General features: G+C 42.5%; 1 protein-coding gene across 4 annotated transcripts in view; it reads left to right on the top strand.

Annotated features, from left to right (window-relative positions):
• nid2a (nidogen 2a (osteonidogen)) overlaps positions 1-16,688 on the top strand; it is a 173,045-nt gene that overhangs the window by 96,432 nt on the left and 59,925 nt on the right. For all 4 annotated transcript variants that reach the window (XM_041214945.1, XM_041214949.1, XM_041214948.1 and 1 more), the window contains 5 exons: positions 6,333-6,578; positions 7,742-7,987; positions 10,740-10,985; positions 13,387-13,632; positions 16,119-16,364. In XM_041214945.1, the coding sequence (XP_041070879.1) occupies positions 6,333-6,578; positions 7,742-7,987; positions 10,740-10,985; positions 13,387-13,632; positions 16,119-16,364 (1,230 nt within the window). The remainder of the gene's footprint in view (positions 1-6,332; positions 6,579-7,741; positions 7,988-10,739; positions 10,986-13,386; positions 13,633-16,118; positions 16,365-16,688) is intronic.

A 16,688-nucleotide genomic window follows, 5' to 3' on the forward strand; every position in this document is an offset into this window, starting at 1 on the left:
ATAAAAGTCTAGTGATGACCATGAAATGACTGTTGTAAAAACTCATTGCCCTTTAGGGAAGGAAGTCTACTGTCCTTACTTGGTCTGGCCTACATGTGACTCCAGAGGGTGGAGTCTTAAATGATCTCTGAACAAGGGCAATTAGGGATGGGTAATAAATGCTGGTGATGCTCACTAAAGAGGTCTCTTCTCTCTGTTCCCCATGCTGCTCACATATTGGTTTACACAGATCATGTGATCTTACAACACAGGATTATTTTTAAAGCTACAGTCCAACATTTAACACTACTATAATTGCTACATTCTTCCCCCTTTATCTTTTCTGTACATATTGTATTTACAAGGATATGTATCTCATGACATTACAATATTTACAAAGGTCAGGAAAGTTCAAGTTCAGTCTTTCAGGTGGTTTCCTGATGTGTTGTGGAATGTCGTAGCTTCACGACTTCAGATTCTTTTGCAGGAACCACCATCTCTGAAACTGCAACCAGTACCTCACTAGGCACTTGCAATTCAGTATCTTCCTCTCCAATAGAGACATCAGACATGTCTGTCCTTGGTTGAGCATCTTCAACAGGAACCACTGGTTCAGTAATGGTTACAAGTGGAACAATATCTTGTTGTGGTATCTCTCTTTTTCTTAAATGATCCATATGCTTATGAGTGATCCAGCCCTCCACTTCCACGTGGTATGACAATGGTCTGGTCACAGGTCTTACTTTACCAGGTAACCACTTCGGTCTTCCACCGAAATTCTTTATGTATACTGCTTCTCCAACAGTAAATTGTCTCTCACGACTATGCAAATCGTGCGTCGCTTTTTGGTTCCCCTGATTTTTCCCCACCTTCCCCTCCAAATTGGGAAGTATTAGGCCTAATCTTGTCCAAAGACGGCGCCTCATCAATAATTCTGCAGGTGTTGCTCCTGTCGTAGTGTGGGGGGTCGTTCTGTAGTGAAATAGAAAACAAACAAGTTTGGTCTCCAACGAATCACCTGTTCACTTCTTCATTCCTGCCTTAAAAGTTTGTATCACCCTTTCCACCAGTCCATTTGATGACAGATGGTATGGTGCAGTCTTCACATGGTTGATACTGTTGAGGCTGATAAATCATTAGAAGTCAGCACTTGTAAATGCAGTGCCATTATCTAAGATGACCACCTCTGGTAAGCCGTGGATGGCAAAACTCTGATGTAGTTTTTCTATTGTAGCAGTTTACATGGGTGACTTTACCTCATAAACATGTAACCACTTAGAATGAGCATCTACAATCAGTAAAAACATGGCTCCAAGGAAAGGACAAACGTAGTCGATATGTAACCGCACCCAGGGTCTACCAGGCCACTCCCATGGGTGTAATGGGGCTGTCACCAGCAACTTTTGCAGTTGTTGACAATGCACACAGTGTCTTACACATTTTCAATATCGCCATCCATTCCTGGCCACCATAGATAACCCTGCACTATCGTCTTCATTTGCGAGATCCCTGGACGGGCACTGTGTAGCTCGACTAAAAGTGGCTGTCTTCCCTGTTCGGAACAACTACTCGAGCACCCCACAATAGAATATCCTCTTGACTGCTCATCTCGTGTCTGTGGTTGAAGAAAGGTTACATTTCATCGGAGATGGGCTCCTGGGACCAACTATGTAATGCTTAGTCTCTCACTCAAGATAGGACTGGATCGCGACTCGTCCAGCTTCTTATCTGTCTGGCACAGACTGATGAGGAATCTAGAAAATTTATTACCAATGCAAGTTCCTGTGGAACTGGGACATGATCGTTGTTCTCGTGCAAGGGCAGGCGACTCAAGGCATCGGCATTCGCGATGTGAATGCCAGGTCTATGTACAAAGGTGTATTCACAAGCTGTAAAATTAGGGTACATCATTGTATTCTTGCTGAGGCTATGGAAGGTATAGCCTTTTCCTCACTAGATAGACCCTACAGTGGTTTGTGGTCTGGTACTATTGTGAAATGCCGCCTGTGAACATATTGGTGGAATATTTTTTAACACCAAAAATAATCGACAGACCTTCCTTTTCAATCTGAGAATATCCTCTTTCAGCTGCGGTATGTGCCCTGGATACATAGCCTATTGGCCCTCTCTGTGCCGTCGTCCATTTAATGAGATAGTACCGCTCCCACCCTATAGGGTGACGCGTCACACATGAGCACCAATTCTTTCATCTGTTCATAATGCACTAACAGATTGGATGAGTGTAAGAGCTGTTTCACTTCCATGAAGGCATCTTTTTGGGGTGCCACCCAAGACCAACGCTGATTCTTTCTTAGCAGTGAATGCAGAGGGGCCAGAACTGTGGATAAATTAGGTAAAAATCCCTCAAATAAATCATTTTTGGGGATGATACATTAAGTTCAGAGTGCAGGTGCCTCTCTATTGCTTTAACCTTCTCTTCAACTGGGTGTAACCCTTGAGAATTTATCCAGTGGCCCAAATAGATGACTTCATATTCTTGAAAAGTACATTTTTCCTTGGTCAGGCGCACTGCTGCTTGTAAAGTGTGTTTCAGGACTTCCTCTAGGTCAGCCAAGTGTTCCTTTTCTGTGAATCCACTTATCAACAAATTGGGATCGTTCCTGCAGTAAGCTTTCCATTGTTCTCTGAAAGATGGCACAAGCTGAGGAAGCACCGAAGGGCAGGTATGTATATTGGCATAACCCTTTATGGATATTAATGGTGACGAATTCCAGGGAGGAGTCATCCAGCTCTAATTGCTGATATGCGTGACTCATGTCAAGCTTTGTATACGTTGTCCCTCCTGCTAGTTTGGCACAGAGGTCTTTAATTTTGGGAATGGGGTACCTGTCCAGTTTGGTTGCTCTGTTGACCGTTAATTTATAGTCCCCACAGATTGCGGACAGTTTGGTCTGGTTTAAGGAAAGGGATTATGGGAGCTGCCCATTCTGAAAACTGAACTGATTTTATGACTCCCAACCTCTCTAGCCAGTTCAACTCAGCGTCAACCTTCTCTGTCAGGGCATATGGCACTGGCCTAGCTTTCATGAATCAAGGGGTTGCTTCAGAGTCCACACAAGTCTTGGCCTGCAGGCCTTGGATTTTTCCCAGTTCATCCATGAAGATGGCGTCATACTTTTTAAGCAGCTCTGGTAGTCCATTTGCTCTCAACTGGAAGATTTTGGACCAGTTTAATTTGATCTTCTTTAACCAATCTCACCCTAGAAGACTTGGCCCTTCACCTACTACCAGCATCACTGGTAGCTGACCTGCTTGGTGTCTATAATGAATAGTTGCTCTAATGATACCTTTTACCTGAATTTCTCCACCTGTGTTCATTTTCAACTTGGCAGATGTTTGTTCTAAATTTAATTGTTGATTACCAATATTTAAATATCTGAAAGTGTGTTCTCCTATTACAGTGGTGGAAGCTCCCGTGTCTACTTCCATTTTTAATGGTTTACCATTCGCTTGCAATGTGACAATAATTGGCTCTGTCTTCCCAACTTTCATGTTGAATAATGAATAAATGTCAGAATTTGTTATTTCAGGCTCTTCTACACTATATACTTCATTGGACTTAGTTTGTTCTTTGGAAGCCTGTTTAAATCTCGCTTTGTACTGTCTAATTATGTGTCCACTTCTGTGACAAAAATAACATTCTACTTCTTTAAATCGCCAATCACTACAAGACTGATTGATTATTTCCACGTCGATGCAAGTTATTTTTTGATTTCGTTGCTAAGCTGTTTCCTCTCACTTTTCGATTAGTGGCTCTGTTTCCCACTTCGCGCTGGAGTCTCGACTTCTCACGCTCTTTCTGGCTGACTGTTCCCGCCTGATTAGGAATACGGCGCCATTTTGCACCCCTTGAATTGCTTGTGAATCCTTCACAGCGCTCTTCATGGCCAGCGCTATTTCTAACTCTTTTTCTTAAAATCGAGATTCACTTCAGCCAGCAATCTTTGCTGAATAGTGTCTTCTTGTACGCTACACACTACACGATCTCCGAGCATGTCATTCAGGGTTTCACCGAAATCACAATATTCCATTAGTTGTTTTAATTTCACCATGAAGTTAGCAATTGTCTCACCCGGGGCTTTATTTCATGAACTGATCCTGAACCTCTGCATTGTGACTTGGAGCTTGAGTTGAAAATGTCCCTTATCGAGGTCTATTAATTCACTGAAGATCTTTGATTATGGGGCACTGGGGGCCATCAAGCTTCAAATCAAATTGTAGGTTTTGCTCCCACAAACACTCTTCCCCTGTGATTTCATTTGCTTGAGAAAAGAATGCAAGACATTCTATAAACTGAGATCAGTCGTCTGTGGCTGGCTCAAAGGGATTGATTCTGCTGAACTATGACATTTTGGATGAATATATCTTCTGCTATTTTAAACAAACTTAGTCACAATCGCTGGGCGAGGTACAGCACCGGTTCTGATTTATCCTAGTTGCCAGTTTGTTATAGAATTGATCTTCAGACAAACTTTCTTAGTGGAAACATTTGGTTTTATTTACAAGACAGTAGTAGCAATTACACGTGTGCATTCAACGTCATAACTAAAGAAATCTTCTCTCTGTAGAGGTTCCCTGCGCTGCTGCTCTCATATTGGTTTACACAGATCATGTGATCTTACAGCACAGGATTACTCTTAAAGCTACAGTCCAACATTTAACACAACTATAATTACTGCAAGAATGGTGACCACTTTAACAGCCACTGGTAAAGCATGACCATCAGGTCACATAGCTGCAAATCTTCTTCCCTGTAGACTGTCAATGTCTGCAATGACCTGACGGGATACTCTAAGCCTCCTGAGGAACTGGAGTTTAGCTGTTTCAAGGGAGCTGATTCTTTGCCTATATACACTGAGTTGCAGGCATCCACCATAATAATCTACTATAACCCGGGGAAAAAATGGTCCTATGAGACACTGATCACAAGAACATTCCTTGCCAATCTAACTATAAACTTCTGAAGTAAAATTCATCATAGAAAAGACACATACAACTTTAATATTGTGTCTGGAATGAGCTATATGTGGCGGTAGATTTTAACTTTCTGACATTCAAATGTCAGAGCCAACACCCTCCCTCATGCCAGGAGCCAACAAGTCCATTTTAGCCAGACTGCTAGCAAAACTGGTTGGAATGTGCGTGCCACACTCCGTGACCGAAACTCTAATCATGGCAGTCGGTGGCCTTTGTATGTCACAGGACCCAAATTGTGTACGAACAGAGGCGACTGCTTGAAAAGGTGGGCCTTTGGCCAGTAGGCTACTTTAATAATGGTGGGCAGGATGACCAACCCTCGCGGATTTTCAAAGAGCTGTGGCCCTTCAACTCAAGTACTGCATTGTGATGGGGGCAGGTTCATCCGCAGTTTCAAAATGAAATAACATGCACAGAAATCTAAGGTTCTGTTTGGAATGAATAACTCTGACAGGCCTAGGTATGGTGATAGAAGTGGGAGCAAGCTGAGGTGTTGCATCAGGAATATCACGTAAAGTCTATGGCGGAATCTTGCAGTGGCAATTGGGGCCTCTGGAGGTGGGAACTCTGTGTCGTCTCTTTTCTGGAAGGCCTGGAGCATTTTGTTCTACTCAGATACTTGATGGGCCAGTGGCAGACTTTCCCCCAGAATCAAGGAACCCAGGCGTAAGCCCCACCCACCCAAGCGCTGACTGCCAATCAGAGACCGATAGCTCTATTGAATGACAATACCACGGGGGGGCATTAGCTGCTGCCACTATGCACCCACCTAAGGCCGAGAGTTGTTGCTGGATCCCAGGCCAGAGGTGAGTGCTGATGGGGTAGGATGGTGGATTGCGCAGGGTGGCAAGGTGGGCACCGTGGGATGGGTTATCAGCAGCAAGGGCAGGGTGATGACTCTCAGTGGGTCCTCATTTCCCAATGCTGGGTCCCTCGGTCAGGCACTGAGTGCCTTTGAACGAGGGACCCCCCCCCCCCCCCCCCCCCCCCCCCATTAATCCCCTGAGAGCCCACAAGCAAACCAACAGAATTCGCTTGTCATGGTCCCTGCATGGTGATCCCCCACCTGCCACTGGGTTGATACCAGTGGGCATTAATTTTCCACCGAAAGGCCTCAATTGGCAGGGTGGGAAGGCTGTTCACTGGCCTTCCTGCCACGGGCACAATTGGAATGGAGTTGGGAAATGCCATCCTACCACTTAATTAATGCCCCCCTGCCACAAAACCAGCCATGGGGGAGTGCACAAGATTCTTTTCTATAAACAGACTGCTAATGACAAGGAGAGGCATTCATTGACCCAATGATTTGTATTATTATTTTGTAGTTATTTTAAAATCAGAATCTTTTTGATTAGAACCCATTGAACGTCCAAAGACTGTTTGTGAACAGCACCGAGAGAGACTGCAAACAGAGCTGAGGCTGCGTGGATCTCAACCTCTTGTTGGACTCCATATCCCTGAGTGTGATGAAGAAGGGAACTTCAGGCCTCTGCAATGTCACGGCAGCACAGGCTACTGCTGGTGTGTGGATGAAAGGGGACAGGAAATTCCTGGGACTAGGACATCACCTGGAACTGGTCAACCACAGTGTGGACAGCCAGGTCAGTCAGTATTTTAATGAAGCAAAATATCCAATTGTGTACTAAAGAATGAGGAGTTCAAAGAGACTTCCGTTTTTTTGTGAGTCTAACCTGGAATTTGGCAAACACTGAGGGGTAATTCACAGAAGCCTGTGCATATAGTTGATTTGGTTATCTGTTACTTCCTGTGTGTACATAGTGCCGATTACTATTGTTTGTTATTGTGCTGTAAGTGTGACTGGATCAGAAGATGTGACCACATCCATTTCCATCCAAAAGATCCTTCCTGATTATTCCCCCGACTCTTCCATCATTCTCTTTGGTTGTCACCCAGCTCATATTACCCCTTGTCTTGATCTCCCTTTTCTACTGCTGTGTCTCTGGCTTCCTTGTTTTCACCAAATTAATTAACCCTTTATTCAGATTTTACAGCCTAACAAAAATGGCAGTTTATCCTCACTGTAAGAATCAGAACAAGTAGAAAAGAACAATATAGATACTGCATGAGCAAAATACTAAAACTGAATAAAAAGCACATGACAAAAGTAATACAAGAAAGCAAAAAGGAAGAATAATATTTTGAAAATAAAGCTTTTCCTGTCTTTATGCGTGTCTTCGTTTGCATGTCCCTTTGTTAGTGTTCTGGTGTCCCTCTCTCCTGTGTTGATTTGGATTATTTTCTTCCTCAGTTACAAGTTTATCAACGAGAAATCATCTGACATCAACTTTTTTCTCCCCAAGTACACTTCCAGTAAAATAGACTGTCACATCCATATTCTACCAAAGAAAATTGTTTCCTCTTACATTCCAGGAAGAATATTTCTGTGAAAAAATTGCTGATATAACAATTCCTCACAACAATACTCATAAAAGGACATTTATCCAATTACAAAAGCAAAAACCTAGGGTAGTATCAGCAATAAACATTATAATGCTCATTGCAAACCTGAACTCTGCTGTGTACGGATGGATCCCTGGAGTGTTAGAGGTGGAAACTGGTTGAGGTGATGATTAAGACAATCGCATGTGAAATATGTTAAAATATATTGGCGTAGATATAATTTCTTTCCTATAAATAGACTGGTGACACCAGAACTGCAGAAGAAATTATGTTACATGACGCTTGGACACATTTGTGCATTGTTTTGTAATTGTATCAAATCTGTTTCTGTCTGTTTAATTAGAACACGATGAACGTCCAAAGACTGTTTGTGAACAGCATCGAGAGAGACTGCAAACAGAGCTGAGGCTGCGTGGATCTCAACCACTTGTTGGACTCCATGTCCCTGAGTGTGATGAAGGTGGGAACTTCAGGCCTCTGCAGTGTCACAGCAGCACAGGCTACTGCTGGTGTGTGGATGAAAGGGGACAGGAAATTTCTGGGACTAGAACACCACCTGGAACTGGTCAACCACAGTGTGGACAGCCAGGTCAGTCAGTGTTTTAATTAAGCTAAATGACCAATGTTGTTGCAAAGAATGAGGAATTCAGAGAGTCTTTCATTTGATTTTAAGAGTTTGTCCAGCTGCTTCACCTCAAGCTCCGGATTTCTGACCGAGCTTGAGGGGTATCTGGGGCCACTACAGGGTACCAAAGTGGATGAGAGTTTCCTGGATTGTAGGTTCCAGAAGGTGCAACCCATCCACCCAAGCTCAGTTCAGGATATTCGGTGGATGGTCATCCGGAAATATAGGAAGAAGCAGGAAGTGCAGGAGTCATTGGGTTGCTCCCCACCCCCAAACAGATGCTCAGTATTTCTGACTTCTGGAATTGACAGTACCATGAAGTAGTGCAATCAAGACCATGGTGCCAATGGGCAAGGGACAGCATTGGAGGAAACAGCAAAGAGTAGAAATTGAGTTCTTAATTGAGATTCTATGGCCAGGAGGACAGATAGACAGTTCTGTGACTGTCCTTGTGAGTCACACATGGTGTATTGCCTCCCTGGAACCATGTAAAGGACATCATTGAGATGGTGCAGAATATTCTTCAGAGTAGGGAGTGAGCCAGAAGCTGTTGTATATGTTGGCCCCAACGATATAGAGATAGCAGGCACTGAAGTCCTATGGTCAGATTTTTCAGGAGCTAGGAAGGAAGTTAAAAAGTAGGAACGTGAAGGTGGGTAATTTCTGGATTACTCCGAGTGCATGCACTAACTATAGCAGGAATAGGAAAGCAAGGATCAATGCATTGCTTGTGGTACAGTGCATCAGATAAACTTGCAAATAGGTCACAGTCTGTCACATTCAGGCCTGAAAAATGCCTAGTCTACCACAAATTGCCCTGGAAAGGCAGAGTATCTCAAAAATTTGAACAAGTTAAACAAGCTGTTTATGCTGCTACTCTGCAGTGGGTACATGAATGGTGCTTACCACTAACAGGATGCTTTCATCAGCCCAAAAAGATGTTCTGCCTACCATGCTATTGAGCAAAGTCATGTATGAATTTCAGTGCCTGTGTGATAACAGATACGTAGGCCTTGCGTCCCAATGATTGGCTGATTAAATCAAACAGCATGTTCCTTTGGTTGTTCAAAATAGGTAGAGTACAGACAATGCACAACCAGCCCACACTTAAAAAAACCCGAAACAAAACGTCCATTGTTAGATATCATTCTGTGATTTGGCAGCATCTGCTGAACAATCCTAAGTGTGCTAATAGCTACACTAACAACTAGTTTAAAGCAATTAATCACACATTAACATGGTTCACTTAAGCTTGTTAGAAGCAACATATATTAATACATGGGCCTGTTCTCTGCAAACAAAAGGAATATGTTCAAGACTTGCGTTATGTTCAAATTACCTGGGAGCTTGGGGAGCCTATTGTTCCCCATTGTTTTCTCCATGGCAACACCATGGCCAACCAGAGTTGACTTGCAACCAATGAGTACCCTTTTCTCCTTTGGTATTAGTCTTGTGATCACTTGAAATTTGGCATTCTTGCATTTGTCCTGATGAGTGCAAGATGAAAAGCTTCAATACATCTTTCTTTTAATCAATAATCAGAAAAGTAACAGATGAATGCCAAAAACAAGGAATTAGATTTTTTAAAATAAAGTTTTAACTGCTTACCAGCCATAAAACTGCCATTTTAAGAACATAAGAAATGTGAGCAGTAGGTCATATGACTCATTGAGCCCACATTGCCATTCAATAAGATCATGGCTGAATTTCTACATTAACTCCATTTTCCTGCTATTTTCCCTTCACTCCCTTCATGCCTAAAAAACAATAGATCTCCGTCCTGAATATACCGATCAAGCCTGTATTCAAAAAGCAATGACTCTCTGAGTGAATAGAGTTCTTCTCAGCTCAGTCCCTTGAAACAGACTCTCACAGCTACCTGTGAAGCTCTTAAGAATTTCATATGGTTTAATGAGATCACCTCTTATTGTTCTAAATTCCAAAGCAATTATACCCATTTGACTAAATCCCTTCTCAAAGGACAGCCCTCTCATCCCATAATTAATGTAATGATGTAATGATCCCATAATCAATGTAATCATTGCACCAACTCCAAGGAAAATGTATCCTCCTTGGGCAAGGAAAGTAAAACTCTAGGCAGTACTTCAACCATGGTCTCACCAATGCCCTATATAAACAAGATTTCCTCCTTCTTATACTTCAACCACTCTCTATTGGCCCCGCAATTATGCGCTGTACCTGCACACTAATGTCCTGTGTTTCATGTACAAGGGCTTCTAAATCTCTTTGCATAAAATCATCTGACATCAATTTTCTCCCTTATTAAATTTCAGTAAATTAATCATAGACAATTACATTCTACCAAAGAAAATTGTTTCCAATTACATTCCAGGAAGAATATTTCTGTGAGAAAGTAGCTGATCTAATAGTTCCTCACAACAATACTTGTAAAAGGACATGTATCCAATTACAGGTTCAAAAATCTAGGGTTTGGCCTGCAATAAACTCAATAACATTCCTTGCAAATCTGAATTCTGTTGTGTACAGGTAAATCTCTGGTGGTGTTAGAGATGGAAACCATTTGAAGTGCTGATTAAGACAATCGCATGTGAAATATGTTAAAATGTATTGGCTTAGATATCATTCCTTTCCTATATATAGACTGGTGACAGCAGGAATGCAGAAGAAATGACGTTACATGACAGTTTGAGACATTTGTGCATTGTTTTGTATTTGTTTCTGTCTGTTTAATTAGAACATATTGAACGTCCAAAGACTGCTTGTGAACAGAACCGAGAGAGACTGCAAACAGAGCTGAGGCTGCGTGGATCTCAACCTCATGTTGGATTCCATATCCCTGAGTGTGATGGAGAAGGGAACTTCAGACCTCTGCAATGTCATGGCAGTACAGGCTACTGCTGGTGTGTGGATGAAAGGGGACAGGAAATTTCTGGGACTAGGACACCACCTGGAACTGGTCAACCACAGTGCAGACAGCCAGGTCAGTCAGTATCTTAATTTAGCAAAATAATCAACTTTTTAGCAGAGAATGAGTTCAAAGAGTCTTTAATTTGTTCTTGAGTGTAGGAAGTGACTTGAGCTGCTTCAACGCAAGCTCTGGATTTCCAAGCGAATTTGAGGGGCAGCTAGGGTCATTATGGAGCATCAAGGTAGATGAGAGTTTCCTGGATCATAGGTTTTGGGAGGTGGCATCCACCCAGGCACATTTCAGGATAGTTGGTGGATGGCCATCTGGAAGCGTAGGAAGAAGCAGGTGTCTTTGGGATGTGTACCTCACTGAAACAGTTACACAGTTTTGGAGACGGCTGAGAGTGATGTTACCCTGAAGGAGTGCAGTCCAGACCATGGCACCAATGGGGAAATGATAGCACAGGAGGAAACAGGACAGAATAAAAATGGAGTTGTTATAGGAAATTCCATAGACAGAAGGACCGGCAGGCATTTCCGTAACTGTGATTGTGAGTCCCATATGCTGTGTTGCCTCCCTAGTGCCAGGGGAAAGCAATCACAGAGAGAGTGCAGAATGTTCTGCAGGGTAGGGAGTGTGCCAGAAGTTGTCGTGCATGTTGGAACCAATGACCCAGAGAGGGCAGATGCTGGGGTCCAATGGTCAGATTTTCAGGAGCTAAGAAGGAAGTTAAAAAGTAGAAGCTTAAAGGAGATAATCTTTGGATTACCCCGAGTGCGGGTGCTAGCCAGAGTAGAAAAAGGAAGATATCAAGGGTCAGTGAACAGCTTGAGGTATGGTGCACCACACAAACTCAACTGGGTCAAAGCTTGCTATGTTCAAATCTGAAAAGTTCCCAATCTACCTCAAATTATCCTGGAAAGGCAAAGTATCTCAAAAATTTTAACGGCAGGTTAGACAAGCTGTTTCCCGCTACTATATGCAGTGGCTACTCAAATGGTATTTGCCACTAACGTGATACTGCCATCAGTCCAAAAAGACAATCTGCCACGGACGCAATTAAGCAATATTGTGTGTTTATTTCAGTGCTGGAGCAATGCCAAATTCATTGGCCTTACGTCTCAGCGATTGGCTGATCAAATCAAACAGCATGTTCCTTAGGTTGTTCAAAATAGGCAGAGTACAGATCATGTGCAACCAACCCGCACTTACAGAGCCCAAAACAAAACGCCCTGCTGTTAGATGTGATTCTGCAATGGGGAGCAATTGCTGAACAATCCTAAGTATGTTGATAGCTACACTAATGATCAAATTAAGATAGTAAGTGAACTTGTAGCATGGTTCATCTAAGCTTGATAGAAGCAGTATATATTTATACACAGGGGCCTGTTCTCTGCAAACAAAAGGATATATGTTCAAGTCTTGCACTATTTTTGAATTACACAGGATCTTACGGAGCCTATACTTCCCCATTGCTTTCTGCATGCTAACAGACCTCTGGGGAACAGAATTCCAAAGATCGACAACTCTGAGTGAAGAGAGTTCTTCTCATTTCAGTGCTAAATGGCCAATCCCTTACCCTGTGGCTATGATCCCAAGTCCTAAACAGACCAGTCACTGGAAAAAGCCTGACACATCTATCTGTGATGCCCTTAAGAATTTTCTCTGGTTCAGTGAGATCACCTCTTATTGTTCTAAACTCCAAAGCAATTGTGCCCATTCTGCTCATTCTCTTCTCAAAGGATAGGCCTTTCATCCCAGGAATCAAATGAGCCTTCATTGCACTAACTCCAAGGCAAAGGTATCCTTCATGGGTAAGGAGAGTAAAACCCTATGCAGTACTTCAACTGTGGTCTCACAAATGTCCTACATCAGCAAGATTTCCTAACTCTTATACTCCAACCTCTTTGCAACAAAGGAGAACATTATATAGGCCTTCCCAATTGAGTGCCGTAGCTGCACATTAAAGTGCTGTCTTTCATGTACAAGGACTTCCAAACCTCTTTGCATAAAATCATCTGACGTCAATTTTCTCCCCTATTAAATTCCAGGAAATTAATCACACACAATTACATTCTATCAAGAAAGCTGTTTCGAATTACATTCCAGGAAGAATATTTCTGCAAGAAAATGGCTGATATAACAGTTCCTCGCAGCAATACTTATAAATGGACATTTATCCAGTTACAGATACATAAGATCTAGCGTTGGGCCTGAAATGCAATTTATAACACATTGCAAATCTGAATTCTGCTGTATACAGATGGATCTCTGGTGGTGTTAGAAGTGGGAACCATTTGAGTGGTGATTAAGACAATCACACGTGAAATATATTAAAATATATTGGCATTGATATAATTTCTATTAATAGACTAACACCAGGAGTGCAGAAGAAATGATGTTACATGACAATTTCCGACATTTGCGCATTGTTTTATAATTGTTTCAAATCTGTTTCTGTCTGTCTAATTAGAACATGTTGAACGACCTAAGACTGTTTGTGAACAGCATCGAGAGAGACTGCAAGCAGAGCTGAACCTGCATGGATCTGAACCTCTTGTTGGACTCCATATCCCTGAGTGCGATGAAGAAGGGAACTTCAGGCCTCTGCAATGTCACGGCAGCACAGGCTACTGCTGGTGTGTGTATGAAAATGGGCAGGAAATTCCTGGGAGTAGGACACCACCTGGAACTGGTCAACCACAGTGTGAACAGCCAGGTCAGTCAGTATTTTAATTAAGCAACATCACCAATTGTTTACCAAGGAACGAGGAGTTCAAAGAGCTTTTAACTTGTTTTTGAGAGTAGGAAGCGTCTCCAGCTGCTTCTGCTCAAGCTCCAGATTTCAGGGAGTGAAAGTGATGGGCAGCATGGGGTCTCTACGGAGCACAAGGAAGGATTAGCGTTTCCTGGATTGCAGGCTCCGGGAGGTGGCTACCCATCCACCCAAGCTCGGTTGAGGATAGTTGGTGGATGGCCATCCAGAAGAACAGGAAGAGGCAGGAAGGACAGGAGTCTTCAGGGTGTCTGCCACCTTCAAATAAATGCTCAGTATTGCAGACTGCTGGGTGTGATGCTACCCAGAAGGAGTGCAGTCCAGACCTTGGCACCAATGGGCAAGGGACTTCATAGGGGGCAACAGCAAAGTGTAGAAAATGAGTTCTTATTTGAGATTCCATAGTCAGGAGGACAAACTGGTATTTCTGTGGCTGTCGATGTGAGACCCACATGGTGTGTTGCCACCCTGATGCCAGAGAAAATGACATCACGGAGAGAATGCAGAATGTTCTGCAGAGTAGGCAGTGAGCCAGACATTGTGGTACATGTTGGTACCAATGACATAGAGATAGCAGGTACCGAGGTGCTATGGTCAGATTTTCAGGAGCTAGGAAGGAAGTTAAAAAGTAGAAGGTTAAAGGTAGAAATCTCTGGATTACTCTGAATGCACATAATAACCATAGTAGAAAAATTAAGATAGCAAGGGTCATTGCCTGGCTTGAAGTATGGCGTATCGCACAAACTCGCAATGGGTCAAAGGCTGCCCTGTTCAGATCTGAAAAGTGCCTGGTCTATGTTAAATTACCCTGGAAAGGCAGAGCATCTCAAAAATTTCAATGTTTGTTTAAACAAGCCGTTTCATGCTGCTACTATGCTGTGGCTAGGCAATTGGTATTTGCTATTAACAGGACGCTGCCATCAATCCAAAAAGACATTTTGCCTACCGCACTATTGAGCAAAGTTGTGAATGAATTTCAGTGCCTGTGTGATGCCAGATTCACAGGCCTTATGTTCCAAAGATTGGCTGATCAAATCAAATGGCATGTTCTTTTGGTTTTTCAAACTAGGGAGTGTACAGACCGTGGGCAACCAGCCCACACTTACAAAACCTAAAACAAAACATCTACTGATCGATGTGCTTCTAGGATCGGGCAGAATTTGCTGAACAATGCCAAGTGTGCTAATAGCTCCACTAATAATCAATTTAAGATCATCAGTCACTCTTGTAACGTGGTTCATTTAAGCTTGCCGGAAACATATATTCATACAGGGGGTCCTGTTCTCTGCCAACAAAAGGAATATGTTCAAGCCTTGCACAATATTTCAATTGCCCAGGAGCATGAGGAGCCTATAGTTTCCCATTGCTTTCTCCATGGCAACACCATGACCAATCAGAGTCAACTTGCCAACCAATCAGCACCCTTTTCCCCTTTAGTATAATCTGTTGTGATCATTTGAAATTTTTCATTCTTGCGTTTGCCCTGATGACTGCATGAACAGAAGCTTTGGCAACATGTCCCTCTTTACATCACTATTCAGAAAACTAGCAGATAAATGCAAAAAAAATAAATCAAGTATTTTTAAAATTAAGTTTTAACTGCTTATTATAACTATACTATCACCATTATATATTATATATTATCATAAGTAATAAGAGCAGCAGTGGGTCACATGGCTCCTTGAACCTGCTCTGCCTTTCGATAAGATCATCCTGAACTTCTACTTTAACTCCATTTTCCTGCCACTTTCCTTTGATTCCCTCAGTGCCTAAAAATCAATAGATCTCAGTCCTGAATATACTGATCAAGTGTGTATTCAAATGCCTCTGGGGGAGGGAATTCCAAAGTCCAGCAGCTCTCTGAGTGAAGAGAGTTCTCCTCGTCTCAGTGCTAAATGACTAATTCCTTAATCTGTGGCTATGACCCCAAGTTCTAGACAGACCACTCACAGGAAAGACCCTGTCATATCTACCTGTGAAGCCCTTAAGAATTTTATATGGTAAATTAATCATATAGGATTACATTTTATCAAAGAAAATCCTTTCAAATTACATCCCGGGATGCATATTCTGTGAGAAAATTGCTGATATAACAGTTCTTCAGAAATACCCATAAAAGAACATTTATTAAATTACAGATACATAAATCTAGTGTTGGGCCTGCAATGCACTTTTTAACACTCATTGGAAATCTGAATTCTGCTGTGTACAATGGATCGCTGGTGGTGTTAGAGGTGGAAACTATTTGAGGTGATGATTAAGACAATCACATGTGAAATATGTTTAAATGTATTGGCTTAGATATAATTTTTTCCCAAAAATAAACTGGTGACACCAGGAATGCAGAAGAAATGATGTTACGTGACAATTTGAGACATTTGTGCATTCATTTGTAATCGTTTCAAATCTGTTTCTGTCTGTTTAATTAGAACACATTGAACGTCCAAAGACTGTTTGTGAACAGCATCGAGAGAGACTGCAAGCAGAGCTGAACCTGCATGGATCTGAACCTCTTGTTGGACTCCATATCCCTGAGTGTGATGAAAGTGGGAACTTCAGGCCTCTGCAGTGTCACGGCAGTACAGGCTACTGCTGGTGTGTGGATGGAAGGGGACAGGAAATTTCTGGGACTAGGACATCACCTGGAACTGGTCAACCACAGTGTGGACAGCCAGGTTAGTCAGTATTTTAATCAAGCAAAATTGCCAATTGTTTACCAAGGAATGAGGATTTCAGAAAGTCTTTAATTTGTTTTTCAAAGTAGGAAGTGTGTACAGCTGCTTCACCTGGAGCTCTGGATTTCCAAGCCAGCTTGAAGGGCAGCATGGGATTACTATGGAGCACCAAGGAGGAAGAGAGATCTCTGGATCATAGGTTCTGGGAGGTGGCAATCTGTCCCTTTAAGCTCAGTTCAGAATAATTAGTGGATGTCCATCTGGAAGAATAGGAAGAAGCAGGAAGTACAGGAATCTTCGGGGTGTGTGCCACTCTCAAACAGA

This window comes from Carcharodon carcharias, chromosome 20, assembly GCF_017639515.1.
Source record: "Carcharodon carcharias isolate sCarCar2 chromosome 20, sCarCar2.pri, whole genome shotgun sequence".
In the NCBI taxonomy this organism is placed as follows: domain Eukaryota; kingdom Metazoa; phylum Chordata; class Chondrichthyes; order Lamniformes; family Lamnidae; genus Carcharodon; species Carcharodon carcharias.